The 27,003-nt window shown below is 35.3% G+C and overlaps 1 protein-coding gene across 1 annotated transcript; it reads right to left on the bottom strand.

Annotated features, from left to right (window-relative positions):
• Nucleotides 1-22,564: 22,564 nt before the first annotated feature.
• On the bottom strand, nt 22,565-23,122 carry LOC131858610 (secreted RxLR effector protein 161-like). The gene has a single exon (XM_059211907.1). It carries the CDS (start codon nt 23,120-23,122, stop codon nt 22,565-22,567), a length of 558 nt encoding a protein of 185 aa, XP_059067890.1.
• Nucleotides 23,123-27,003: the final 3,881 nt, after the last annotated feature.

Here is a 27,003-nt window from a genome sequence, read left to right on the forward strand (position 1 = left end):
TGATCCTGATTTAGTCATGCATCACCTCACTGTCGCAGAAGGAGCCAAACCTGTCAAGCAGAAACTTCACAAGATGCATCCCTAGATTGCGGTGCTAGTCAAAGCAAAACTTAAGAAACTCCTAGATGTTGGTTTTATTAGACCAATTGATTATGCGGATTGGATATCCAATATTGTGCCTGTCAGCAAACCAAATGGGGGCATCTGTATCTGTACTAACTTCAGAGATTTGAACAAAGCATGTCCTAAAGATGACTTCCCCCTACCAAACATTGACATAATAGTGGACCTAACAGCAGGACATGCCATGCTTTCACTCATGGATGGCTTTTCAGGGTAAAATTAGATAAAGATTGCACCAGAGGATCAACATAAGACAACCTTCACATGTGCATGGGGAACATACTACTAGAATGTAATGCCTTTTGGTCTAAAGAATGTAGAAGCGACCTATCAAAGAGAAATGACCACCATCTTTCATGACATGATGCATACTATAATGGAAGATTATGTTGATGACTTACTGGAAAAATCACTAACAAGAGAAGGTCATATGGAAATATTAGAGAAAATCTTTAACAGACTAGAACAATATCATGTTCAACTCAACCCAAAGAAATGTGTCTTTGGAGTAACCTCAAGGAAGCTTCTAGGATACATTGTCTCAAGGAAAGTCATTGAGGTCGATCCTACCAAAGTTAAAGCAATCATGGACATGCCACCTCCAAAGAACATCAGTCAGCTAAGGACATTACAAGGGCAACTACAAACCATCCGAAGATTCATTGCACAACTGGTAGATAAGTGCCACCCCTTTACACACCTATTACATAAGAACATATGCTTTCAATGGGATGCTAGATGTCAGCAAGCATTCCAGATGCTTAAAGACTATCTCATGAATACACCATTGTTGATCCCACCAGATCCGAGTAAGCCTCTACTATGCTATATATCAGAAACAAATACAATATTGGGTGTACTATTGGTACAATACAATGCAGAAGGGAAATAGTGTGTTGTTTACTACATCGCTCGCACACTGGCTGGCTATGAAATCAATTACACACCTATTGAGCGAGATTTCCTATCAGTAATCTTGGCAGCCACTAAACTAAGGCACTATTTGTTAACACATAAAGTACAACTAATTGCAAAGAATGATCCACTCAAATACTTACTTAGTAAAGCAGCATTTCCAGGCCGCTTGGCCAAATGGGTGATGATTCTAAGTTAATTTGACATTGAGTATGTGGACCGTAAGGCTATTAAGGGTCAAGTTATTGTAGATCAGTTGGTCGATGCTCCCCTCATAAGTGATCATCCTCTCATTTCAAATTTTCTAGATGAAGAGATATTCATGATCATAACAGCACAACCATGGAAACTATACTTTGATGGTTCATACACTAGGCATGGCTCGGGGGTAGGCATTCTGTTTATCACACCTCAAGGTGATAGCATCCCAAAGTCTTACAGGCTCACATTTCCATGCACAAACAACATAGCTGAATATGAGGCCTTGATCATAGGACTTTGGCTAGCCATACAATGGAAGTTACAAGAGCTACAGATATATGGCGACTCCCAACTGGTCATCTGACAAGTAACATATGAATATCAGACCAAGGATGACAAACTCATGTCGTACAAGAAAATGGTGGATAGTTTAAAAGCATCATTTACTACTATCACCTTTGAGTAGGTACCCAGAGATTAGAACCAAGCTGCTGACACTATTGCTACCATCGTACCTCTCCTAGATCTTCCACAAAATTCAACACGCTATGAGTTCTTGGTAGACCAGCTTTGGATTCCCACTTATGATATCCCCGAATTCAAGATGATATGTCACCTTGTCGGTTCTGAATCCCCATGGTATGGTAAGTTCTACACCTACCTCCGCAATCACACACTTCCTCCTAACCAATTGAATAACCAACATAAAACCTTCATTCGCCAAACCGCTCAATAAACCATTATTGCTGAAACTCTATACCGATGCAGTCTTGATGGTACTCTCCTTTGATGTCTAGAACAAGATGAGATAACAATAGCCTTGGAAGAGGTACATGAAGGAATTTTTGGAACTCACACAAATGGTCCTTCCCTAGCAAAGAAGATCATACGTGTTGGATACTATTGGTTGTCTATGGAAAAAGACTCATATTACTTTGTCAGAAAATGCAAAAAATGCCAAGTTCATGGAGACCCGATACATGCACCAACACAAGAATTGAAACCAATCACAACACCATGGCCTTTTTGTCAATGGGGACTTGACCTTGTGGGTAAAATCCATCCATCTTCATCTAATGGCCATAAGTTCATCATTACCGCTACTAAATAATTCACAAACTGGATCGAAGTTGTTCCACTTACCCAAGTCACCGACAAGCAGATCGCCTCATTCATCCTTAATTACATCATCTGCCGGTATGGTGTACCCATGTCTATCATCATAGATAACGGGCTTCCTTTCAAAAATCAAGATGTCCGTGAGCTCTGTGAGAAGTTTCACATCCAACACCACTTTTCCACTCCCTATTAACCACAAGGCAATGGTCAGGCTGAAGCATCAAACAAGAACATATTAAGAATCCTCAAGAAGACAGTTAGTGATGCTGGTCATGATTGGCACGTTCAATTGAATCCAGCACTATGGGCATATCGAACTAGCATTCGAACCTGTACAGGCGCAACTCCCAACTCACTAGTCTATGGCACATAAGATATCTTACCTATCGAGGTCGAGATACCACCTCTATGGGTTTCCTTGCACAATCACATTGATGATGAAGCATACAGAGTATCCTATCTCCAAGACTTAGAGCTACTTGATGAGAAATGACAAGTTGCATACAATCACCTCAAGGCCTATCAACAACGTATGAGCAAAAGCTATAATCATCGAGTTAGACCTCGCATATTTGAGGTAGGTGATCTTGTTCTTTGAGAGAATCCTCGTAATCAACCAAACTGAGAACATCAAGGGAAGTTTGAATCAAACTAGCTGGGTTGATATGTTATCACTGTTGTATTTGGGTCTGAGGCATATCAGTTGGCTACTTTAGAAGGAGAACCACTAGCAGATCCGATCAACAACATGCACCTTAAAAAATTTTATACATAAGTTGTACAAAGCATCAGGCTCCCATGCATATCAGGAAAAATACCAAAAACATTCAAATAAATGTCCTGAAGAAAATACAAAAAAATCAAAATAGTAAAGAAAAATCATGCATCCAAACGGTGAACAACCACTCCGGTGGCACCTTGGGTAAGTGCAATGGTGAAAACCTAGAAAACAGGTGCCACTCGTAAAGGATATGGCTCCATTGTCTTTTAGACTTTTTGTGATCACATTCACTACATTCACTCATCCATCAGTCCAAAACCATGGCTTGTTATTGATCTGCAATCAAGTATAGTACTTCATGCGTCTTGCATCCCGCTTTTTCATAGTCATATCTAAATTGGCGGTAATGCCCTTAATCTAGTTGATGGAAGTGGATTCTACATTATTTTGTGATTCATTGAGTTCTTCATTCAAAACTATCTCACAAAATCCAAAAACATAGAAAAACTATCTCACAAAATCCAAAAACATCAGAAAACATCAAACAAATAGAAACATGGCAACACCTTGTACATACGTTTTTCAAAGCAGATACCAAACAAACATTGTGAAATAATCAAACGATGAACACTTATCACATTGACCAAACAATCAACATCGACACACAAACTATCTTAACAGGGATAAATCTATCCTCACCAAAACAAAGACAAGATAACATTTTCTTTGACAAGAAAATTTTGTCTAAGCTATCAAGTACTTGGTCGGTTTGTTAGTTATTTATTCATTTATATCAGGTTCCTATGCTACTTCAGGATATCCACAAGTGATTAGAGTGGTCGGGATGGTTCCTAAGCATTGTTTGTATGTCTTCTGTGAATTATTCCAATGAAGTTCTGGGGCATGTACTGATGGTGTCTACGTGGGAAGTTCACTAAGCTACGTGATCTTATGCAAAATACAGTCATGGATCACTACGGCTTGTTGCCTAAAGCATATACCTCGACCATATGAGCATGATACATTATGGAGGGTCCATATTCTTTATTCTTTATTTATGCTGCTTGCTTACAGGTACAATGCTCCATCCTTGGTTCCTACTGCCTCATCCAAGATTGATACCACCATGCTCAATGATGAAAAATAAAGCACTATGGATCATCATTCCATCTCATTTGTATATATTGCATTATGTTGCATTCCATCCATCCACACATTCATAAATAGTTGCATATCATTTATACATAGTAATGACAATGGGTGCATACTCTATTTTCCTCTTCTTCCATAGGAATGAGTCATAGGTCATCCATTTCTTCTATCTAACATCGAATCCCCCCCTCACCCTCCCTATCTTGATCATCAACATCATCATAATCCCTTCATCATTTCCCATCAACACAATCAAGCTATGTTCATCACCATCCATTCTCTAACAGGAGGGATTGTGCTTCCCATCCTAAGTCATCCATGCAATCAAGCAAGTTACTCTATCTACACAGGCACATCGGCTCACACACACGTAGACTATCAACAGATACTCTGATCAAGTATCTTCGGGTCTATGGAAAACCTATACTATAACAGGCATTTATCATAATGACCTAGTCTCAACGGGGCTACTATGATTCACCACAACCATCCATCACACACACACACTATCAATTCATCAATGTGAGGCCTCACCTCGACTCAGTCTGACATTTTAGTGATTTTTATATATTGACCACCATGGATTCCTTATTTTGATGCATTTTGAAACTTAGAACTTATATGATTTCAGGATTTGGATAACTTTGCTATGTTTTGATGATTTACTTATATGCTTTATGAGATAGAACACTACATGATTGTTAGATAAGATGATATTGCAATGATAGATGTCGTTATTGAATTTGCAGGACTTTACTATGATAATAGAACTATGATGTATGGTTGAGTTTATGTGAATTAGGATGAAATTGCTTATGTGAAATTGCTTGATAAAATATGTATTTAATCTGTGCAGATGAAAATTGTATGCAAGTGATGATGTGTATTGTTATTCCTTTGAATTATATTATATGTGGATATTTGAAAGTACTAATGTGTAAATTGAGATGTGCAGGAAATTAACTGTGACCATGGAAAATTACGGAGAACCAAACCTAGACTTATGTATGTTCGTAAGCCAGGGGTTGTCTATTTGGAGAGACAACACCCCGTTTGTGTTGTATTTTAGTCATAACAGTATATGTTGCATGTGTGTTAAGTGTCATTTAAAGTTATTGTGTAAAATCCACAAGAGACGATTTCATATTTTAAATTGTAAAAGTGTTTTATTTATGTCACTTGACACGTGTGGATTTAAGTTTAAATGTTTTATTTGTGTCTCTTGGTGGGAAAGTGTTCAACTATAGCTTTTTCAATTAATGTAACGTGATGTCATAAATACCTTGGGAAAAGAATCTTTGGAGAGGTCAACATATGTTTGACCCGAAAATAAACTTCAGAGGGGTTTAAAATGGGTTAAATGAACATCTAGGGGTTGTTTAATAGGGTTTCCTAAAGCCCATAAGGTATACCTAAGGGTTAGGGGTAATTTTAGGCAAGTTTCTACTTCTAAGTGACCTTTTTGACATTCTAAAATTTGGCTTTTCTGAGTTGTGCGAAAATTGAAATTAGAAGTTTGAACCTAGTTGTAAACTTTCCTATTGGAATGGGAGTTCTCTTTCCCATTTTGTCTTACTTTCCTTTTTAGTTTTTAGAAACTTGTGAGAATTGAGAGAATGAGCTTCTTAAGAAAGAATTTAAAAATTTGAGGGTAATCACCCACTCTCCATTTTTGGAGACAAGAGAATTTTTTTGAAAAGAATAGAATAGATCCGAATAGAAAATTTGGCTAAGGGTAGAAAAAGAAGATCCGTGGATTTGGGCAGCTCTTCCTCAAATATTATCCTACCTTTGGGAAGATTAAGGTTGGTTTCATTATTCTTTTAAAATGACTTCTTTTCTTTGCATGTGTTTGAAAGTATGTTGGTGTAAGAAATCTGTTTTCTTGTATGCCCTTTTTAGGAATTTCATTTGGTATTTTGTATTATGTTTTGTCTGTGTTTTTGGGAGTTTTCTCAAGACCTCTTACTCTTGGGAGAGAGGAGGATCTTGTGGGTGGTAGCAGTGACAACCCTCGAGTGAGAGACTCTCGTTTTGAGAGCGATCACAAGGGATTTTTGTGTGACCCTTGCTGCATGGCCTGTTTGTGCAATGGGGGTCATAAGGAGGGACATAAGGCTAGAATGCCTTGGGGGGCATAGGGAATAAGGGGTTGAAATTCTTGATGTATTTGTTGTGCCATGAGGTGGCTACATGTTTTCCATACTTGCAGTTCTCCTCAGGGTATTGGTCCACTACCACCCTTGAAAAGGTCATCACCAAAGTGTGGTGCAGAGTAGCCAAGTTGGGAGTGTGTTTGAAATTTGTGTGCTTCTCGCCTTCTATGTGTTTGCATGTTTGTTATCCGTCTAGGGCTTGGTTCTCTGAGCTCGGGGGTGGCTACCAGTTAGCCTAGGCTGGGAGGTGAGCACTCCATGGTCATATTTGTGATTTATTATGCAGGAATGTTTGGAGAAAAGAATAGGACAAGTGCAAAGTTGCAGAAGATTATTGTTGAAGAAATCTAATTTCATTTGTAGTTATTAGTTTTGATAGGAGAAATACACCCTCATTCGTCGAAATGAGAGGCAAGTTGTAAATTTGAAATATAGACATGAGATTTGTTATTGTAGTTAAATAAAGAAACATCCTATAAATTTTGCAGAATATCTTTAGTGTTGTAAAAAGCTAGATATATTTCTATTTTCTGTTTTGAAAAGAGTTACTTTTGAATTGCATGCAATAGTCTTTGTAATATAAAAAAAAAAAATCAGTTTTATTTAATTCGGTGTTTGCTTTAGCTGTGAGATTGCAATCATTTTAATTGCAGAAAGTTGAGTTGTAGTTGTTGTTAGATTTTAGTTAAAATGATCTATTTAGTACAGTAGAAATAGAAAAATCAGTAAATGTATTTTTGCAGCAAAGAATAATGTATTCCTAAATTAGGATCCCCTAAGTTCAGTAATAAAGTTTATTCAATGTACTATGATGAATAGATTAGTAAGAAAATTATTTGTCTCAGGCATCCAAAATGAAATTAGATAGAAAAGGCATAAGTAAAAACAATATAATAAAATAAAGTTTTGGAAAGAAATCATTTTTCCCATCTATATCCTCTTCATTTAAATTAGATACTAGAGCCTATTTATTTTAAATGGATGTCGCATGTAATTTATAAGTTCATACAAATATATAGTTTTAAGGCAGTTTACAAGTATTTCATTTTAACTAAGTTTGTTTTCATTTTTTTTTTTTTTTTTTAAATATAAGATAAAATGAGTTGGATTATATATATATATATATATATATATATATATATATATATATATATATATATATATATATATATATATATATATAAATTTATCTAAATATGTATATTAAAAAAGGGGATGTATATCAATATATATATATAAATATATATTTATATATATTTATATATATATATATATAAAAGTATATCTATTTTTAAAAATATATATATATAAAAAAAAAAATTTATAACTTTTAAAAAAAAAGGGGTTTCTTGAATGGTCACGGACCCCACTGTGTGTACACACAGTGTGGGCCTCACGACTCCCACTGTGTGAACACATAGTGCGGGCCGCGACTTTCACTATGTGGTCACACAGTGTGGGCCGCTATGGCTCCCACTGTGTGGGCACACAGTGTCAGCCGCAGCCGCCACTGTGTGGACACACAGTGGTGTGGGCCGCCAGCGGCTCCCACTGTGTGGACACACAGTGGTGCCGCGCCGCCATTGTGTGGACACACAGTGGCGCCCTCGGCCCCGTCGCTCCCTTAAAACCTGCAACAAAAAAATTCATGGCCGCCGCCGATGGGTTTTGGCCTTGTGTTAAAATGCTAATAAAAAATATATATATATTAAACCTTAGCCCGGGTAGGGCTAGGGTAATAAAGTAATAAAATAAAAAGGGGTAACTTAGGGCCATTTTATAATAAAAAAATCCCTAATTAAGGTTTGAAGGGCTTAATGGCTATTAAGTTGGAAAAATCTTTTAGAAGATTATATATATATGTTTATATATTTGGGTATGTATTTATATAGAGTTTTAAATATGTAAATACCTCTATATGATATACTAATAAGAAGTTAAAAAAAAAATATAAATAAAGCCTAATCTTATATTTTTAATGTATTTAGTGTGACAAATACTTAATTATGCCCTAGTTAATTTAATTAGAGCATTATATTTTTTGTTGGATTTAAAAGGGATTAATTTAAGCACCTTTCATTTGAGGTTAGAATGGATGCTAGAAAAAAAATAAAAATTTAATTAGCTTTCTAAAGTCGATTAATAGCTACTCGTAATTAATTTTGCCCGTGTAAATTAAATTATCTAAATTAAATGACACTTTAAACGATTATTATAATTATTGATTTAAAAATGGATTCTTAGACTATATAGTCTTATTGGAGATTAAACTTATCTTCATCTTCTATTTTTAATGAGTTTGATTTAATTAATCTATTGACTAGGTATCTTGTGAAAATAAAATTAAATCATTTAGTTTTCCGCAAATACAATTTAATTAATTTCGATACTTGGTTTGTATTAGAATTAGCTCGAATATAAATATGGAAAATACATTAGTGCATGTCGTGTTAGCGAACTTGTTAATTAATTAGTATTATAAAAAAATAAAATAAAAAAATAATTCCGTTTTTGCCCTAAATTTTGGGCATGACAATCAACCAATCAAACACAATCATAACGGACTATTACATCAATTGTCTAAGTCTTAACGAGTATTTTTCTTCAAATACCTTGACTTCATCAGGCAATTACATCAATTGTCTATGTCACCATCATGTCACTTTGATTCACTTACTCAAACTTTATCTTGTCCAAGCAAACAACTGACATCAACTATCATGCTTTGACTCAACTGGGGCAATTAAACCGATTGCACTAGATTGTCCAACCAATTTTGATCAATTGTATAGAATCAATCAAAATCACAACACCACATTTGCATCGTATCTCTTGCATAACCTATGGGTACTCACTAGTTTGCCATTTCTCCTTATTCACTCTGTTTTCTTCCATTCTTTCACCGTTATTGCTAATTTCTTCTATTATACCTCCCCTCCACTTCTCGTTATTTTTTGAGAGATCGCCTAATTTTTTGGGCCATCTCTCAAGGGGGCATACCACCCACTAAATTAACATTTTTGGGGCATATTTCTTCACACCTATTTTTCTTTCTTTGAAACGATGCAATAAAACTGCACCGTCTCAAAGAGGGGCAAATGTAGACACATAAATCTGTCCACTTAATCTTCTCCTATTAATTAAATAAATTATTCAATTTATTTGATTTAATTAACTTAACCAAATTCAGAGCATTAATTAAATCTTCTCTCACATTTAAATAAATTAATATTTATTTAAATCCCCCAAAATCTCATCTCTCACATTTAAATAAATTAACATTTATTTAAATCACCTTTATCCTCCACCGACTTGCATTTTCCTACAAATGCAAGTTGTACAACTATTTTAAATAAATAAATTATTTATTTAAAATCCTATTTATCCTCACCCACTTGAAACCTTTAATGGTTTCAATTAAAGTCTTCAAACTTAATGGCTTCCTTCTAGAGTCTTCTCAAGCCTTTAATGGTTTCCCTTAAAGTCTTAAAACTAAATGGCTTCCTTCTAGAGTCTTCTCAAGCCTTTAATGGTTTCCCTCAAAGTCTTCAAGCATTTAATGCTTTATCTTCCTTTTTCTCATGTAAATAAATTAAGAATTATTTAAATAAAATCCAAAATTCACATTCACATTTAAATAAATTAATATTTATTTAAATATTTATCCAAATGCAAATTACACCATTTAATTGAAATAAATGGTTTTATTTTAATTGAAAATCTCAAAATTCCTCCCACTTGCATTCTCCTACAAAATCCACTTGCATGCCTAAATCCATTCTAGATTCTTCTAACTCCTTCTAATTACCCTAATCCTATCCTAATCATTGTCACATTCCTAAATAAAAGGAAGTCACTTCTCAAAAACCTCCAAAGTCTCCAATAACCATTAAAGGTTTTATGTCTTCAAATGGTTAACCTCTAAAGTCTTCCAAACCATTAAAGACTCTTACATAACCATTTATGGTTAACTCACCTTTTACGTTTGGTCAGAGAATTTTCTCTAACTAAAACATCCTTTTGACTCATGGGTCTCTTCAAAGCATTTATTTCTTTGACTAAGGTAACCATTTAACCCTTGCACATTCATTTATCCCTTGGATAAAAGGAAAATCCATTAACCTAACCCTAACCCAACCCCCCAGGGTAACCATCATGTCCCCTCAAGCATTTAATGTTCCTTATCTGTCCTCTCAAGCCTCCTCATGGTGACACTTGTCAACATGGGATTGGGTTGAAAGTCTCACATTGATTGAATATCTTTAAATCGTAACCCTTGTTAAGATTGCTCAATCTTAACCCTTTATTTCCCTATTTCTTCTATAAATAGAACCCTTGTCCTCAAGCAAAGAAGGAAGCATTAGAGTATTGTTGTTATATTGGTATTAGCATAGAGCTTTTTCATAGCATCACTATCTACACTTGCATAGCATTTTTTTATCACATCCAACCATCTTGAATCTCCATATGGCATCCATGGTTAGTGCTAAAAGTTGAGAGCTACACTCATTTGGGACTTGGAGAGGGGAGAAACAAGAGAGAAGCATCAAAAGACATCATGGAAGCATCTTAGGGAGGCTCTTCTCCTTTCTTTTGTTTTGTTAAACTTCTTTCATGCTTTTTTGAAATCTCTTTTGATATGTTTGGAATGGTTTTCAGTTCTTTGTTTTGGTTTTATGGTTGAAACTAACTTATTAACATTGAACTTTGTTGTTGCCTTGTCCCCATTTCCATGACATTAGAGATAGCAAGCTACTCCTTGGTAGAAACATGCTCCAAGATAACATCTTTACTTTGAACTTTTTCCCTCAAGAAGTGAAATTTTGATTCAACGTGCTTAGTCCTTGCATGCAAAACAAGATTTTAAAAAATGGTTATTGCATTTGTATTATCACACAAAATCTTTATAGGTTCTAAGATTTTCATCTTCAAACCTTCCAAAATGTGCCTCATCCACATTGCTTGTGTACAATTCATATAAGCTGCTATATATTCAGCTTCAGCAGTAGATTGTGAAGTGCAACTCTGCTTTTTACTACTCCATGAGACTAGCCTTTCTCCTAGAAAGAATTCTCCACCGGTAGTACTCTTCAGGTCATCAATATTTCCTGTCCAATCAGCATTTGTGTATGCTTTTAGATTAAAGTTTCCACCATATGGATACCATAACCCATAGTCAACAGTACCTTTTAGATATCTAAAAATTCTCTTAGTTATCATCAGATGTGCCTCCTTTGGATTATTCTGAAATATAGAAACAATACCAACTGCATGGGCAATATCTGGTCGACTGTGAACAACATAGTGTAGTTTGCCAATCATTGACCTGCATTTCTTTTCATCTACAGAATTAGATGCATCTTCCTTGGACAATTTACAACTTGTAACCATTGGGGTTCCAACTGGTTTACAATCACTAATACCAAAAGTCTTCAAAACCTCTTTCACATACTTAGATTGAGTAATGAAAATACCATTCTTCATCTTCTCTATTTGTAAGCCTATGAATTTTTTATTTCCCCTACTAATTACATCTGCAAAACAATTACTCATGTCATCATTACATCTAAATATAATATCATGTACAAATACTTCATTGACCTATATATCATCTCCTTCAGACTTGAGATAAATGTTGCTGTCATCACTAGTTCTGGAAAAGCCTATCTTCATCAAATGAGTATGAAGCCATTCATACCATGCTCTAGGTGCCTGCTTTAATCCATATAAGGCTTTATGCAATTTGTACACCATGCCTTCCTTATCTATCAATGCATAACCATCAGGGTGCTCTATATAAACCTCTTCTTCCAGTATCCCATTCAAGGATGCAGACTTAACATCCATCTAGTATACCTTGAACTTCTTATGAGCTGCAAATGCAAGCAATGTTCTGACACCTTCTAGTCTTGCTATTGGTGCAAAAGTTTCTCCATAGCCTTCTCCTTCTTCTCACACATATCTTTTGCATACTAATCTTGCCTTATTCTGAACTACAACACCATCTTCATTTAATTTGTTTCTGAATACCCATTTAGTACCAATAACATTCTTGTTTACCGGTCAGGGTACAAGGGGTCCAAGTGTTGTTCTTCTCAATTTGTTCCAACTCCTCCTCCATATCTTTCACCCAATGATCATCACCAAATGCCTCCTTAGCATTTCTAGGTTCAAAGGTGGATATCATGCAAGAGTTCTCTCTTTTTCTCCTTCTAGTTAGTACTCCAGCATCCTTATCCCCAATTATCTGTTCAGGACTATGATTCAGTCTCACATACCTAGGAATAACATGATCATTCTCTTCAGGTTCAACTACTTCATTGTCATCTTCCTCTGAATTTATTTGTTTCGGTTGAACAAGTACATTAGGATTTGCTTTACCAATCTTTGATTTAATAGTTTCAGGTTCTAAAAGAAAAATGCAAGGATCTTTATCCTTCTTCTCAGAACTGGTTCCTTCTAATTTTTTAGGACATTCATCTACATGAACATCAACACTTTCAACAATTTTTTGTGTTCGGTTTTTGAAGCATTTATAGGCCTTACTATTGGTGGAATAGCCAAGAAATATGCCTTCATCACTCTTAGCTTCAAACTTTCTTATGTAGTCACCTCTTTTAATAAAACATTTTCTACCAAATATTTTAAAATAGCTAACATCAGGTGATCTCCCATACCATACTTATCAAATTGCCATTAGTTTTATATACAAAGTCATTCTATATACTCTAGTCGGTTACCCCTATTGAAATATTTAGTCGGTATGAACAGCCTAGTCGGTTACAGAAGGAAAATAGTCACAAAGCCCAGTATACACCGAGCTGTCTACCGAGTGTTATTTCATGTCTACCGAGCAATAAAGATAATACACCGAGTGAAACATGTTACCAAATTCATTGAACCTGGACACACATATGAAAACGTGTTACAAGATCGAGGCACATAGAACCGTTATCACATTGGAAATTGCACATACAGATTTTGTATAATTTTGAGGTCATCTAACCAATGAAATATTTTGCATGGATATTTATTCGAGAAATCATGTTTGTAAGATCAAAGCAATGAATCAGATCACCAACATAAGAAGTCTATTTATACAACATGAATTTAGGGTTAGAAAGAGGTGTGAATATGAGAAATGTGTATGAAGCAAGACTTATGTGATACATGAGAAATCACAGAGTATTATGACTATTACAGAAACACAGAGGTCACCGAGAAGGTTATCAGAGAACAGTCATGGAACAGAGTAAACAAAAGGGTTTACCGAGTTACTTTATGAGTTACCGAGGTATGATATAGGCAAGGTAATCTTATTTTGAGCACATAGAATCTGCTACAACATTTCAGATGTAAAGTTGCAGATATTTGTAAAGTCTTATTATAATATTTTGAAGTTGTAAGAGAAACCTTTAACAGGGTAAAAGACTCTAACCAAGTCTATAAATTGTAAATCCTTTAACCAGGTGCTACACTTATATAGTGTTGTATAAATCCTTTAGTAAGGTAGATCTAACTGATCTTAATACTCCTAACAGGGTAAGCTATCAGAAATAGCTAAATGCAGCTCTAATCAAGCACTCTTTATTATTGCAGTAGTGAAGTTGTGGGTGCCATCCCCACTGCAGTTTTTCTCTCTAACCAAGAGTTTCTGCGTGACCAAAATATTTGTGTTATGGAGTGAATCATGTATGAATGTTATATGTTGATTACAGTTTTGTTTTATGTTACTGCACTATTCTGTTTATGCATAATAGTAAAGATATTATTGAGAAAAGGATTTGAAGTATTGATTCACCCCTCCCCTCTCAATACATTAGCTTTCCATATTGGGCCTAACAATTGGTGTCAGAGCTTGAATCTTGGAAAAGGGTTTAACTACCTAAAGAAAAAGATCTTATCAATGGAAGGCTATAAACAATCTCGAAGGATTGTGTATCTACAAGAAGAGCTGGATAATGCAAATCAAGTGATTACAGACATGTAAAGGCAAATGCAAAAATCTTTGAAAGTAAGGAGAAGATTATTTGATGACTTGTAGGATTCTCAAGAGTTAGTGGAACAAATCGAGACATCATCTGAGAACAGTATATCTGAAGAAATTGAAGAAATGATTGGAATGTTGAAAGAAAAGAACAAAGCATTGACTAATCAACTAAAAGCAATGAAAAGAGAACATGAACATTTTAGTACATAGATGACTGAAAATCTAGATGCATTAAGGATAGCCAGGGATAAAGCAAGAGATCTACAAAGAGAGAAACAACAACTTGAAGTCTTAGTATCTGATAAGATTGATGAAATCATAAGGCTAACTAGTATTCAACAAAATTTGATAGATCAACTAGGTTATACACATCATGAAGCAAATCTAAAAAATGATGAGAATCAAGCATTGAAACTTGAAGTATCAAGGTTGAGCAATGAACTTGAAACAAAGAAGAAATCCAAGGAAACACTGAAGAAGAGTTATGATGCATCAAAGATGTTGGATGAGAAACTAAAAATAAGATGACCCTACAAAGAAGGAGGACTCAGTTACAAAGGAAAAGACTCTACCGAGAAGGGAATCTGTACTACCGAGAGAGGAGAATCATCAAAACAAGTTGGAAAAAGGAATAACATCAAAAGGAAGAAGCCTATTTGCTACTACTGTGGAAATCAAGGTCATACTGCCAACATGTGTCAAATTAGAAAAGGTAAGCAACCGAATACCACAAAAACCAATGGTTATTGATACAATTGCAATAAATATGGTCACACATCTAATCAATGTAGGACAAAGTCTGTTAACAATTATCAGAAGGCAAAATTCAAAGGGTTTTGTAAAAATTGCAATAGATATGGACATAGTACCGATAAGTGTTGGTTTAAGCAAAAGAACCACATGTGGTCTACACACCGAGCAAATACTAGAGGTTACCGAACTCACACAGATCCTTATCGATAATATTCTGCAGTACCATGGGATTGCAATACAAGGATATGGTGTGAATGTTGTGGAAGATATGGACATATAAGTGCCAACTACTTTATAAGGTTTGGAATGAATAACCGAAGATCGTGGAGAAATCTTGGTATGGCATGTTTTCATTGTCACAAAGTTGGACACTTGGCTGGAGATTGGAGAGATCAACCTAGAAAAGACATTGAGGAAATAAAAGAGAAATTAAAGATGATTTGGAGAAAGAAGGAAATTGTGTCAAATAAAGAAAGCGCCTTACCTACCGAGTTAGGTGCTCCCACTCCAAATTGATCGGTAAAGGTATGAAGGGGCTGCATTCTCACAAGGTTAAATCTTAAACAGTTCCTATCTTAGTATGTACTGAATTCAAAATTTGCATAGTAAGATGTAGTAGTAAGCTTGAAATTCTATCAAAGTCTTTTTGAGCACTTTACAAGAAAACTGTTAAGTTGGTGAATTCAGGAAGCCTGTCAAGTCGATATATGAAGGAAATCTGGTTACTCGGTTAAAGCACAAAAAAAGGGAAATAAAATTAAGTGAATCGAGTGCATTTAATGTCTTTGACCTAACTTGCACGGAGCCTGATAAGGTATTTTTGAGTACTTAAAAGGTTTTTCGTGGTCATTTTCATTCACTAAGTTTTCGAGAAGCAGAGTAGAGTGAATCAAGGCGATCAAACCATCTTCAAAGCAAAATCTAAGGTATTTACATTGAATCTCATCGCATTGCTAAGCTAGTTTACTGAACTCATTATGTTGTTATTATCTGCTGAGTGTGAAGCGTCTACCATTTGTTTAGTTCTCAAAACCCTAAGGTTCCTGTGTCAATTTTTATCTGAAATCAAAATGGCATCTAAGATCCAAGACCCCATTGTTGTCACAAATGTAGAAAATCCCTCACTAAAATACTCTTTGACTCCCAAAATTGCATCTGCACCAGATGACAAAACTGCTTTTTCACTCATCCCAGATTGAGTCTTGTTAGTCGAGGATGTGAGATTCTTCACAAAATGTCATGTTGAAGAACTCGGTCATGTTGAGATCAAAGATGCATATGATGAATTATGCACAAATGGTAAAATGGATAGCAAGTATGAGGATATCAAAATCAAGGGATTGACTAAAGCCCTAACCTATCCCCATGTGTTCAAACCCCAGTGGGTCAAGTTTGTACTAAGCCGAGTGCATGATGATTTCATGTGGCTACACAAGCAACCGTTTAAGATCACTAAAGAAATCATTCATCTGATCACTGGTTATCCTATCTATGATCATGCCCAAGCACAGAAAATGATATCACAGAAGGAATTGATCAGTTTGACTGGAGTTGAATCAGATTATAGAGGTCTGAAGTTGAACAATGTCACTGATCCTAAACTCAAATTTGCCATTAGAGTAATTGGTTACTTTTTCTTCCAATCGGCATGGGAAAACAATGTACCCTGTGCAGTAGTGGACTTAGCATACAAAATTGTTAAGAAAGGCATGAAAATTGACTTGTGTGAAGTATTGTTGAAGAGCTTGTTTGAAAATCTAAACCCAATCAAGAAGCCGAAGAAGAACAACTCAGAAAATACTCTAAAATTTGGATCATTACTTGTATGTATGTTTTTCTAATATAAGAAGTTTTTTCCAACAGTCGGTAAAGTTGTTTGGGAACTACACCGATCAATCACCCATCAAATCAATGACTTCATCAAGAAGTTAGGTGATAACTTTAATGATATAATGGATGATTACTTCAACAAGTTCCAAGAAAAAATGCATAACAGGTACCGGATTCCACCACAGCTGGTAGAAAAATACAAAGATGAAATATGTTTTGAGGTCGACACTGATTACTATTATGTGAATGTTGTGCAATCGAGGACTCAATCTTTGTCACCTATGGGTTACGAGATTGATTTTGATATCACACAACAACAAATTGATGCCTATCTATCATTGCCAAGGCATACTACTGAGCTGAGGTATGGAACCTATGAAGAGATGAAGGAAAAAGTAAAAATGAGCATTGTAGTACCTAAGGCTACAAGAAAAGCTACAAAGATGATTAAGGCATTAACTGAGAAATTTGGAGAAGAGTCTTCCTCCACACCTGTCAAAGGAGTTCTAGCCATCACCAAAGAGGAGACAAAAGCCCAAGAAGTAGCCATAACACTTTGCACCGAATTGCCTAAGGGAAAAGTGTTGAAGAGAAAGAAAAAGGACACTTCAATGGCCCTACCGACCCCTCCAACAAAGAGACCTAACACAAGGGCATCTGCTGCATTACTGAGTAAGAAACAAAAGACTGTTGCCATTCCTAAGGTAACTAGAACTTACAAGAAATCTACTTGGAGACTCATTTTGCCAAAAGAGTCGAGTGATACCGAATCAGAAGATGCAAATAAATTTCAGATTGTGAAAAGAAAGAAGGTAGATGTACATAGTGTAGAAATTTTCTGTAATAATCTAAAGGAATATGGTGGATTTGGTGGATTCAGATTTGTCAAATATGAATCCAGATTTGCTGATGAAAAGAGGCAAATTGAAGAAGCTATCATTTGCACACTTCTCAAATTCTGAGTTGTCCCATTAGAAGTATGTAATTCTATTCCTATGGAATTATATGCACATATTGAAACTAGATGGCAATATGCCCTAGACTCGGAGAAACAAATCAGAGAAAGAAGTTTGGTGCATCTCTTTCCTGATATGTCGGTTGATGAAATAAAAGAACATCTGACAAACAGCCAAACTCAATTTACAGTAAAACAAAAGGCCTTGAAATTGATGAATGGCCTATATATAGAAGTAGAAAAGGAAACAAAAGAGCAATGGAAGACCATCTTTTGAAGAAAGAATGCTGGTGAACAAGCTACAGTGGAAATAGTCGATGTCACTGACCAAGAGCCTGATGTCACCGAGCAAGACCCTGCTATCACCATTCAAATAGATGAAGATATCATGGATGCAGAGGCACCTGAACAAGAAATGATAGAAGGCAATGCTTGTGCAAAACTTGTCTCCAGTGAATCTATTTTGGAACAAGTTTAGCCTTACCCACTGATCAATCAACCTGCTACAACCGAAGCTCCACAGGCTATAGGTGAAGGCACCGAAGATCAAAATTCTACAGTAGGAGGTACTTCACAAGAACAAACCTCTCAAGCACCTTCTAGCATGGAAAATGTTATAGCTGAGACACCAAGCATTGAGACACCGAAGGAAACTACAAGGCTAAAGAAACTGACAAAAGTGTTGTCTCTACCGAGCAACCTACCGAGGGTCCTCAAGCCTCTCAAGCTATTGTAGTGGTTCACCCGGTGAAAGGTAAAGAAAAGAAGTTGAAAAAGCATAGTTTCAAAATTGATTTATCAAAACCGATAGTGTTGCCCAATGTAGACATCACCACATTGAAAGGGAAAGCACTCAGTGAATTCGTTGAACTGTGCAAAGCAAAGGCCGAACAGGAGAAGCAACTGGCCATACAAAAGAAGAATAAAGTACTTCAGAAGGTCAAGACCTTACTATCAGATATGCTACCTTCAGCTACAGTATCAACCGATGCAGCCATCCATATTCAATTGGATGAACTCCTAAATCAGATTGAGACATCTGGAGTAGATGCATCTGAATACTTGAGCAAACTAAAAGACAAGGAGCTAACTGCTAAAATGATAGAGGAAGTACAGAGATTGATTGTTGTTGGCAAGGTAAAACTTGTCAAATTTATTGTTGAGTTGTCCCCTCAACTCAAGCACATTCTTTCATTATTTCAGAAACTCTGCACATTTTCTTTATTTCTTAAAGACATTAAGAATAAAACAGAAGCAATTGAGAAAGGGATCACCGATCTCTCAAATAAGTTGACCCCCGTGCCCAATTCAGTTCAAAATTTTTATACTAAGCTACAACAACTCATGGCTCAACAATTGGAACTGAGGAATGAAGAACACAAGATTAGGATGGACATAATGACACTTCAAACATTATTCCTTCCTCATCTTTCATCTGTTCAATAACAGCTAAACCGAGCCACTTATCTCTCTACTACACAAGAGGGAAGCACTTTAGATGGCTTAATTTCATTATTGGCTGATATTAATGCACAAAATTCTTTAATGGACAGTGTAAAAGATGCACTCTCTATCACTATCACCGAAGCCAAGACAAAGTACAAATCCATTTTTGATCAGTTGCCATTTCCCAATGGTAACTAAATTTTGATGTTTGTCAAAAAGGGGGAGTATATCAGAGTATATCATCAAGAGTATATAGTATTCAAAGTATCAAACAATCGGAGTGTAGTATATAGGGGGAGTATACCAAGCAAAGGATGAGAAGAATAAGTAGAGTATCCAAGAGCAGTGAACAGAGGAAAGAACAGTGATTAAAGAGTATTGATCACCGAGCACACATTACAGAGTTTTGAACAACATATTGATAAGGGGAGTATATTTGATTATACTATTTTAATGACTAATGTATATAATGCATGTTTAGTCAAATTTTGTAAAGTATACAGATTTTTGAGTAATGACTTTGAAAGTAGTTTTGTCAAACATCTCAACTAATGTCAAAAGGGGAGATTGTTACTACTTATCAAATTGCCATTAGTTTTATATACAAAGTCATTCTATATACTCTAGTCAGTTACCCCTACCGAAATATTTAGTCGGTATGAACAACCTAGTCGGTTACAGAAGGAAAACAGTCACAAAGCCCAGTATACACCAAGCTGTCTACCGAGTGTTATTTCATGTCTACCGAGCAGTAAAGACAATACACCGAGTGAAACGTGTTACTAGATTCATTGAACCTGGACACACATATGAAAACGTGTTACAAGATCAAGGCACACAAAACCATTATCACATTGGAAATTGCACATATAGATTTTGTATAATTTTGAGGTCATCTAACCAATGAAATATTTTGCATGGTTATTTATTCGAGAAATCATGTTTGTAAGATCGAAGCAATGAATCAGATCACCAACATAAGAAGTCTATTTATACAACATGAATTTAGGGTTAGAAAGAGGTGTGAATATGAGAAATGTGTGTGCATATGTCTATGAAGCAAGACATATGTGATACATGAGAAATCACAGAGTATTATGACTGTTACAGAAACATAGAGGTCACCGAGAAGGTTATCAGAGAACAGTTGTGGAATAGAGTAAACAGAAGGGTTTACCAAGTTACTTTATGAGTTACCGAGGTATGATATAGGCAAGGTAATCTTATTTTGAGCACATAGAATCTGCTACAACATTTTAGATGTAAAGTTGTAGATATTTGTAAAGTCTTATTGTAATATTTTGAAGTTGTAAGAGAAACCTTTAACAGGGTAAAAGACTCTAACCAAGTCTATAAATTGTAAATCCTTTAACCAGGTGCTACACTTATATAGTGTTGTATAAATCCTTTAGTAAGGTAGATCTAACTGATCTTAATACTCCTAACAGGGTAAGCTATCAAAAATAGCTAAATGTAGCTCTAACCGAGCACTCTTTATTATTGTAGTAGTGAAGTTGTGGGTGCCATCCCCACCGTAGTTTTTCTCTCTAACCAAGAGTTTTTGCGTGACCAAAATATTTGTGTTATGGAGTGAATCATGTATGAATGTTATCTGTTGATTATAGTTTTGTTTTATGTTACTGCACTATTCTGTTTATGCATAATAGTAAAGATATCGTTGAGAAAAGGATTTGAAGTACTAATTCACCCCTCCCCTCTCAGTACATTAGCTTTCCATATTGGGCCTAACAGTAGTCACCTCTTTTAATAAAACATTTTCTACCAAATATTTTAAAATAGCTAACATCAGGTGATCTCCCATACTAGTACTCATATGGGGTCTTGTCCTTACCTCTTTTTACCACAACTCGGTTCATTGTGTATACAGCTGTACTTATAGCTTCTTTCCAAAATGTTTTTGATACACCTCCTTGTATCAACATAGTTCTAGCAGCTTCAACCACTGATTGGTTGTTTCTCTTTGTTATACCATTCTGATGTGGTGTCCTTGGTGCAGAAAGCTGCCGCTTGATACCATTATCATCACAATATTTAGTGAACTCTGAAGAAGTGAATTCACCACCTTGATTTGTTCTTAGACATTTTATCTTTTTGCCACTCTCTTTCTCAGCTAAGGCTCTGAATGCCTTGAATTTGCCAAAAGCTTCATTCTTATCCTTCAAGAATGTGCCCTACATCATCTTTGAACAATTATCAGTGAAGATCATGAAGTATCTATCACCTTGAATGCTTCTTGTTCTTATTGATCCACATAGGTCTATATGAACCAAATCTAACAAGTTTTCTACTGAGAAGGACTTGCTCTTGAAATTTGAAGAAGTCATCTTCCTAGTTGACATTCTTTACAAAGAGCATTAATCGATTTGTCTAGCTGAGGCAGAACTCTTACTATCTTAGACTTGCTTACTTTAATAATATTGTCAAAATTTATATGACAAAATCACCTATTCCAAAGCCAGCTATCATCTATTATTGCAATCAAACAGTTGCTAACTTTAGGATTGAGATGAAATAGATTACCTCTGGTCTGATTCTTGGTTGCAATCAGTTCACCTTTGTTGTCAAAGATTTTGCATATACCATTTCTAAACTCTAGTGGGTAACCTCTGTCATTAAGTTGTGCCACACTTAATAGATTATTCTTTATGCCTTCAACCCAATAGACATCATCAACACTACTCTTCCCATTAAGAGAAATAACTCCCTTACCTTTTACCATACAGGGCGAGTCATTGCCAAATCTAACAACACCGCCATCAAATTCCTTCAAGGAAAGAAATTTGCTTCGATCACTGGTCATGTGATGTGAACAAACACTATCATTTGTAATAGGCCCAAAGATGTGATTTATATGCACACTAATATTATTAGATAAGAAAAGAATATATACAACATTAACTGATGAAACAGTCAAGAAGAAAACTATAGAAAACTAAACTACAGAAAACTACCGCTAGTTACAAAATAACTACTCTAATAATACAAATATCCAATAGGATTAGTTAGCATTCTCCTCTTAATCCAAAGGGACATTTTTCATGCCAAGTAGGAGTTGGAATCGTTCAAACTTTACACAGCCCAGTGCTTTGGTAAAAATATCAACAATTTGCTGTGTAGTGGAACAATGTTTCAAATGTATGGTTTTGGTCTCAACATGATGTTGAATCAGTGATATTTGGTGTTTATATGCTTGGTTCGATCATGAAATATTGGATGGCCAATTGAATCACATAATTTTTGTCAATAAATAAAGGCATTGAAGTCATCTGTTTCTCCTGCAAGTCCTCAAGAATTTTCTTTAGCCACACAATTTCTTTGGTGGCTTGAGCTACTGCTACATATTCTACTTCAGTAGTAGAGTCAATAGGAACTGTTTGTTTCTTTGATCTCCAGGTGGTAGTTGTTGATCCAAGAGTTATCAAATAACCAGAAGTAGACACCCCATGTTCTTTGTCACCATCAAAATCTGAGTCAGAATAGCCAGTGAGATGAAAGTCTGATACCTTTGAATATTTGATGCTGAGAGTCTGGGTTCCTTTTAAATATTTTAGTACTCGTTGTGCGGTAGTCCAATGCCCTTCACATGGTTTATGCATAAACCTAGACATAATTCCTACTGTAAATGTAATGTCAGGACGAGTAGTGGTGAGATAAATCAAACTTCCAACAAGCTGCCTATACTTGGTTTGATCTTCGAAAGCCTCTCTATCATTGGAAGAAATCTTCAAATTTTGCTCCATTGGAGTGGAAACAAAATTAGAATCTTGCATTCCAAATTTGCATAATAACTCTCTAATGTATTTCTTTTGAGAAATAAAAATGAACTTGGGATTGTGAATAACTTCAATCCCTAAGTAATAATGTAGTAAACCTAGGTCAGTCATATCAAAAACCTTTTTCAACTCTTTCTTAATGCAGGCTATATAATCATCATTATTTCCTGTGATCAACAAATCATCAACATAAACAACTAGATATACAACTGACCTACCAATTTATTGACAAATAGAGTTGCATCATCTAGATTGAAGTGCTTGTAGTTTAAGTTCAAGAGGTTCTCAGTTAATTTTTCATACCATGTGCATGGTGCTTGCTTCAAACCATACAAGGATTTTACCAATTTACATACCTTTTGTTCCTGACCTTTGACAACAAAACCTTCAGGCTACACCATATAGACATGTTCTTTCAAATCACCATTCAAGAAGGTTGTCTTAACATCCATATGATGTATATGCCATCCTTTTTGTGCTGCTAAAGAAAATAGAGTTCAAATAGTGCCCCACTTTTTTGTAGGGGCAAAAGTTTCTATATAGTCAACACCCTCTTTCTGAACATATCCTTTTTCTACAAGTCTTGCTTTATATTTGTCTAGTGACCCATCAGCTTTATATTTGTTCTTATATACCCACTTGCAGCCAATAGGTTTGGTTCCAATTGGAGGATCCACCAACCTCCAAGTTCCTTTTTTAATGAGAGAATCATACTCTCTTTGCATTGTAGTTTTCCATGCATCACTAGTTGTTGCTTCTTGAAAGGAAGAAGGTTCATCAACAACAGAAAAGTTTAATTCAACATCATAAGAATTAAGGAAGTTGTTACTTGTAATCATTTCCCCTACATTTTCTTTATTTTGTTTGGCAGAACTTTCTATCTCTATTTTACCATGCAAGATAAAATCATCATACCTTCTTGGAACTTTCCTTGTTTGCATCAATCTACGTACTATTAGATCTAATACTTGCTCAGGTTCAAGAATCTTTGAATCAGTTTCTTCACAGGCTGGTTCAACAATTGGTTTTGATTCTTTACAATTTCTATCATCATTCAAACTTTCCTCATTCTCTAGAACTTCCAAAGAGTGACCTGGAACTTCCAAAGATTCACCTAGAAAAGGAACCCCCCCTTTAAGCGTTGGAAGTTCATTATCACATTCATGATAGAATTTATTAGAGTGAAATCTATAAAGATGAGCAAGCTATGAGTTAATAGTAAGGTCATATTTGTCAAATTCAAGAAATATAACATGTCTAGAAATTCTAAACTTTTTGTTTGCTTCATCATACAATCGATAAGCTTTGGAAGTATTAGAATATCCCCCAAAAATGCATTTTCTACTTCTGGCATCCAATTTATTTCGGAGCTGTTGAGGAATCAAAGCATAATAGGTGGAACCAAAAACTCTAAAATGCTTGATAGTTGGAAGATGGCCATGCTACATTACATAAGGAGTTTTATTATGTAGGGCAGCAGAAGGACTCCTATTCTTTATGTAGACAACACAAAGAACTGCTTCTCCCCGAAACATTGACTTTACATTCTTGAAAAAACATTATAGATCTCACCATATTCAGCAGTGTCCTGTTCATACATTTGACCACACTATTTTGTTGTGGATTATAAGGGACAATAGTTTGATGTTTAATACCATTGTCCTACAAATATTTTTAAAAATCTTTAGATGTATACTCACCACCATTATCGGTTCTAAGGATTCCAATATTGAGTTGAGTCTCATTTTTAATCCACAAATGAAAATTTCTGAATGTATCAAAAGCTTGAGATTTTTCTTTTAATAAATAAACCCAACACATCCTTTTATAGTCATCAATAAAAGTCATTAAATATTTATTTCCATTTGCTGATGGAATAGGCATGGGCCCACACAAATCAGAGTGAATAAGGCCTAGCTTTCTAGAAGTGCAAAAGACAGAGTCATGAAAAGGTTGTTTACTATGTTTGCCTAAAATGCAAGCAACACATTGAGAAATCTTTCTTGGAATTGTAGGAAGCCCTTGAATTCCTTGTTGTTTAATAAGTCTAAGACTATCATAGCTAATGTGGCCAGATCTAGCATGCCATAATAGGCTGGAAGAAAAATTACTGCTATGTTGAGAGAAATCTGCAATATACTAAGTATTGGATGAGGTACCTTTCAACTTTAAAAGCTTGTCATCCTCCACTCCAGTCATAACAATCATATGATCAGAAGCTTGTCTAATTTCAATGATGCCATCAAACATATATATTGAATGACCATGCTGTCTAATATTCACAAGGGATATTAAATTTCTCTTTAATTGTGGAAGATAAAGAACATTAGAAAGAATATAATCTACAAGACCTAGTAATTTAAGTCTAATAGATCCAATTCCTAAAGGTTTTAATTGATACTTGTCTGCAAAATACACTACTCCATCCACTTGATCATTGAATGTCTCAAAAAACTCTTTTCTAAATGTTATGTGGCATGTGGCTCCAGTATCTAATAACCAAATACCATTCCAAGAAGAGAATGAAGTACTCAAAACTTTTACAATCCCAAAGTTACAATGTGCTACAACATAATGAACAGATTAAGGAGGATTACCTTTGTCTGGGGGCTGCTCTTTCTTGTCACGAATCTTCTCCCAAGGAGTTCTGCAAAGAGTGGCACTATGACCCATGTTTCCACATCTATAGCACCGCATAGATTGTTTGTCTCTTGACTAGATGTCTTTGAGTTGGTAGTCTCTATGTTGGTGTTGAGGCTAAGAATGTTGTCTATCACCTTGATGATTTCTACCCCCTCTTCCTCTAGATTGACTTCTACCATGACCTCTACTGCTAGTGTCATGTCTAGAAGATTCATCTGTGGATGTCTCCCCCTATCGTGCAAGGCCCAAAGTCTTAGCATTGGGATGTGATGCCTTCTTCCCAAAGGATTTTTCTCTCTCTACAATATTCTCCACAAGTTTATCAAATGTTATGTCTTTCATCTTTTCACTAGCTTGAAGAGACTCAAGATAGTGTGAATAGGTAGGATACAAGGCTTTAATAAAAGAAGTGAGTTGTAGATCAACTTTTACACTAGTGGCTTCAATATCACAAAAAAGAGCTTTGATTTGAGAGGCTAACTTCATCAGATCATTATCTTTCATCTCCAAGTTGAATAATTTCATTAACAATTGTATTATTTCAAGCTCTGAATGAGAATCATAAAGATCTTTGAGTTTTTTTAACACTTCAAATACAGTCTTACAAGAGATTATATGCATACTAACCTCTTCACTGATGGAGGCAACAATCAAAGCATAAGCCCTTTTGTCTTTAATCTTCTAGATGATGAGTTCTTTTGTATCTGTAGGCTGCTTTGGTGCTTCACTGTCACCTTTTCTTTCATAGACATCATCCCACATATCATTAAAAATAAGAGTATTCTTAACTTTATGAAACCATTCATGATAATTCTCTTTACCAAAAATAACTATTCCAACAATTGAAACTAAAGAATGCATCAGAATGTATTGTTAATTCTAAAACTCTTTTTTTAATCTTTGCTGAAGAAAATTTGCAAAATCATTTACTTCATAATCACCACTAAAACTCCATAGTATGATCACAGGCTTGTAATCATCCTATTCATCTACCCATAGTTTTCCTACAGGTTTTGTAACTTGGCTCTAATACCACTATAACAGGCCCCAAAATGTGATTCATACAGACACTGATATTATTAGATAAGAAAAGAATATATACAACATTAACTGATGAAAATGTTAAGAAGAAAACTGTAGAAAACTAAACTATAGAAAACTACTGCTACTTACAAAATAACTACTCTAATAATACAAATATCCCA

The sequence above is a fragment of the Cryptomeria japonica genome, chromosome 9, assembly GCF_030272615.1.
Source record: "Cryptomeria japonica chromosome 9, Sugi_1.0, whole genome shotgun sequence".
Lineage (NCBI taxonomy): Eukaryota > Viridiplantae > Streptophyta > Pinopsida > Cupressales > Cupressaceae > Cryptomeria > Cryptomeria japonica.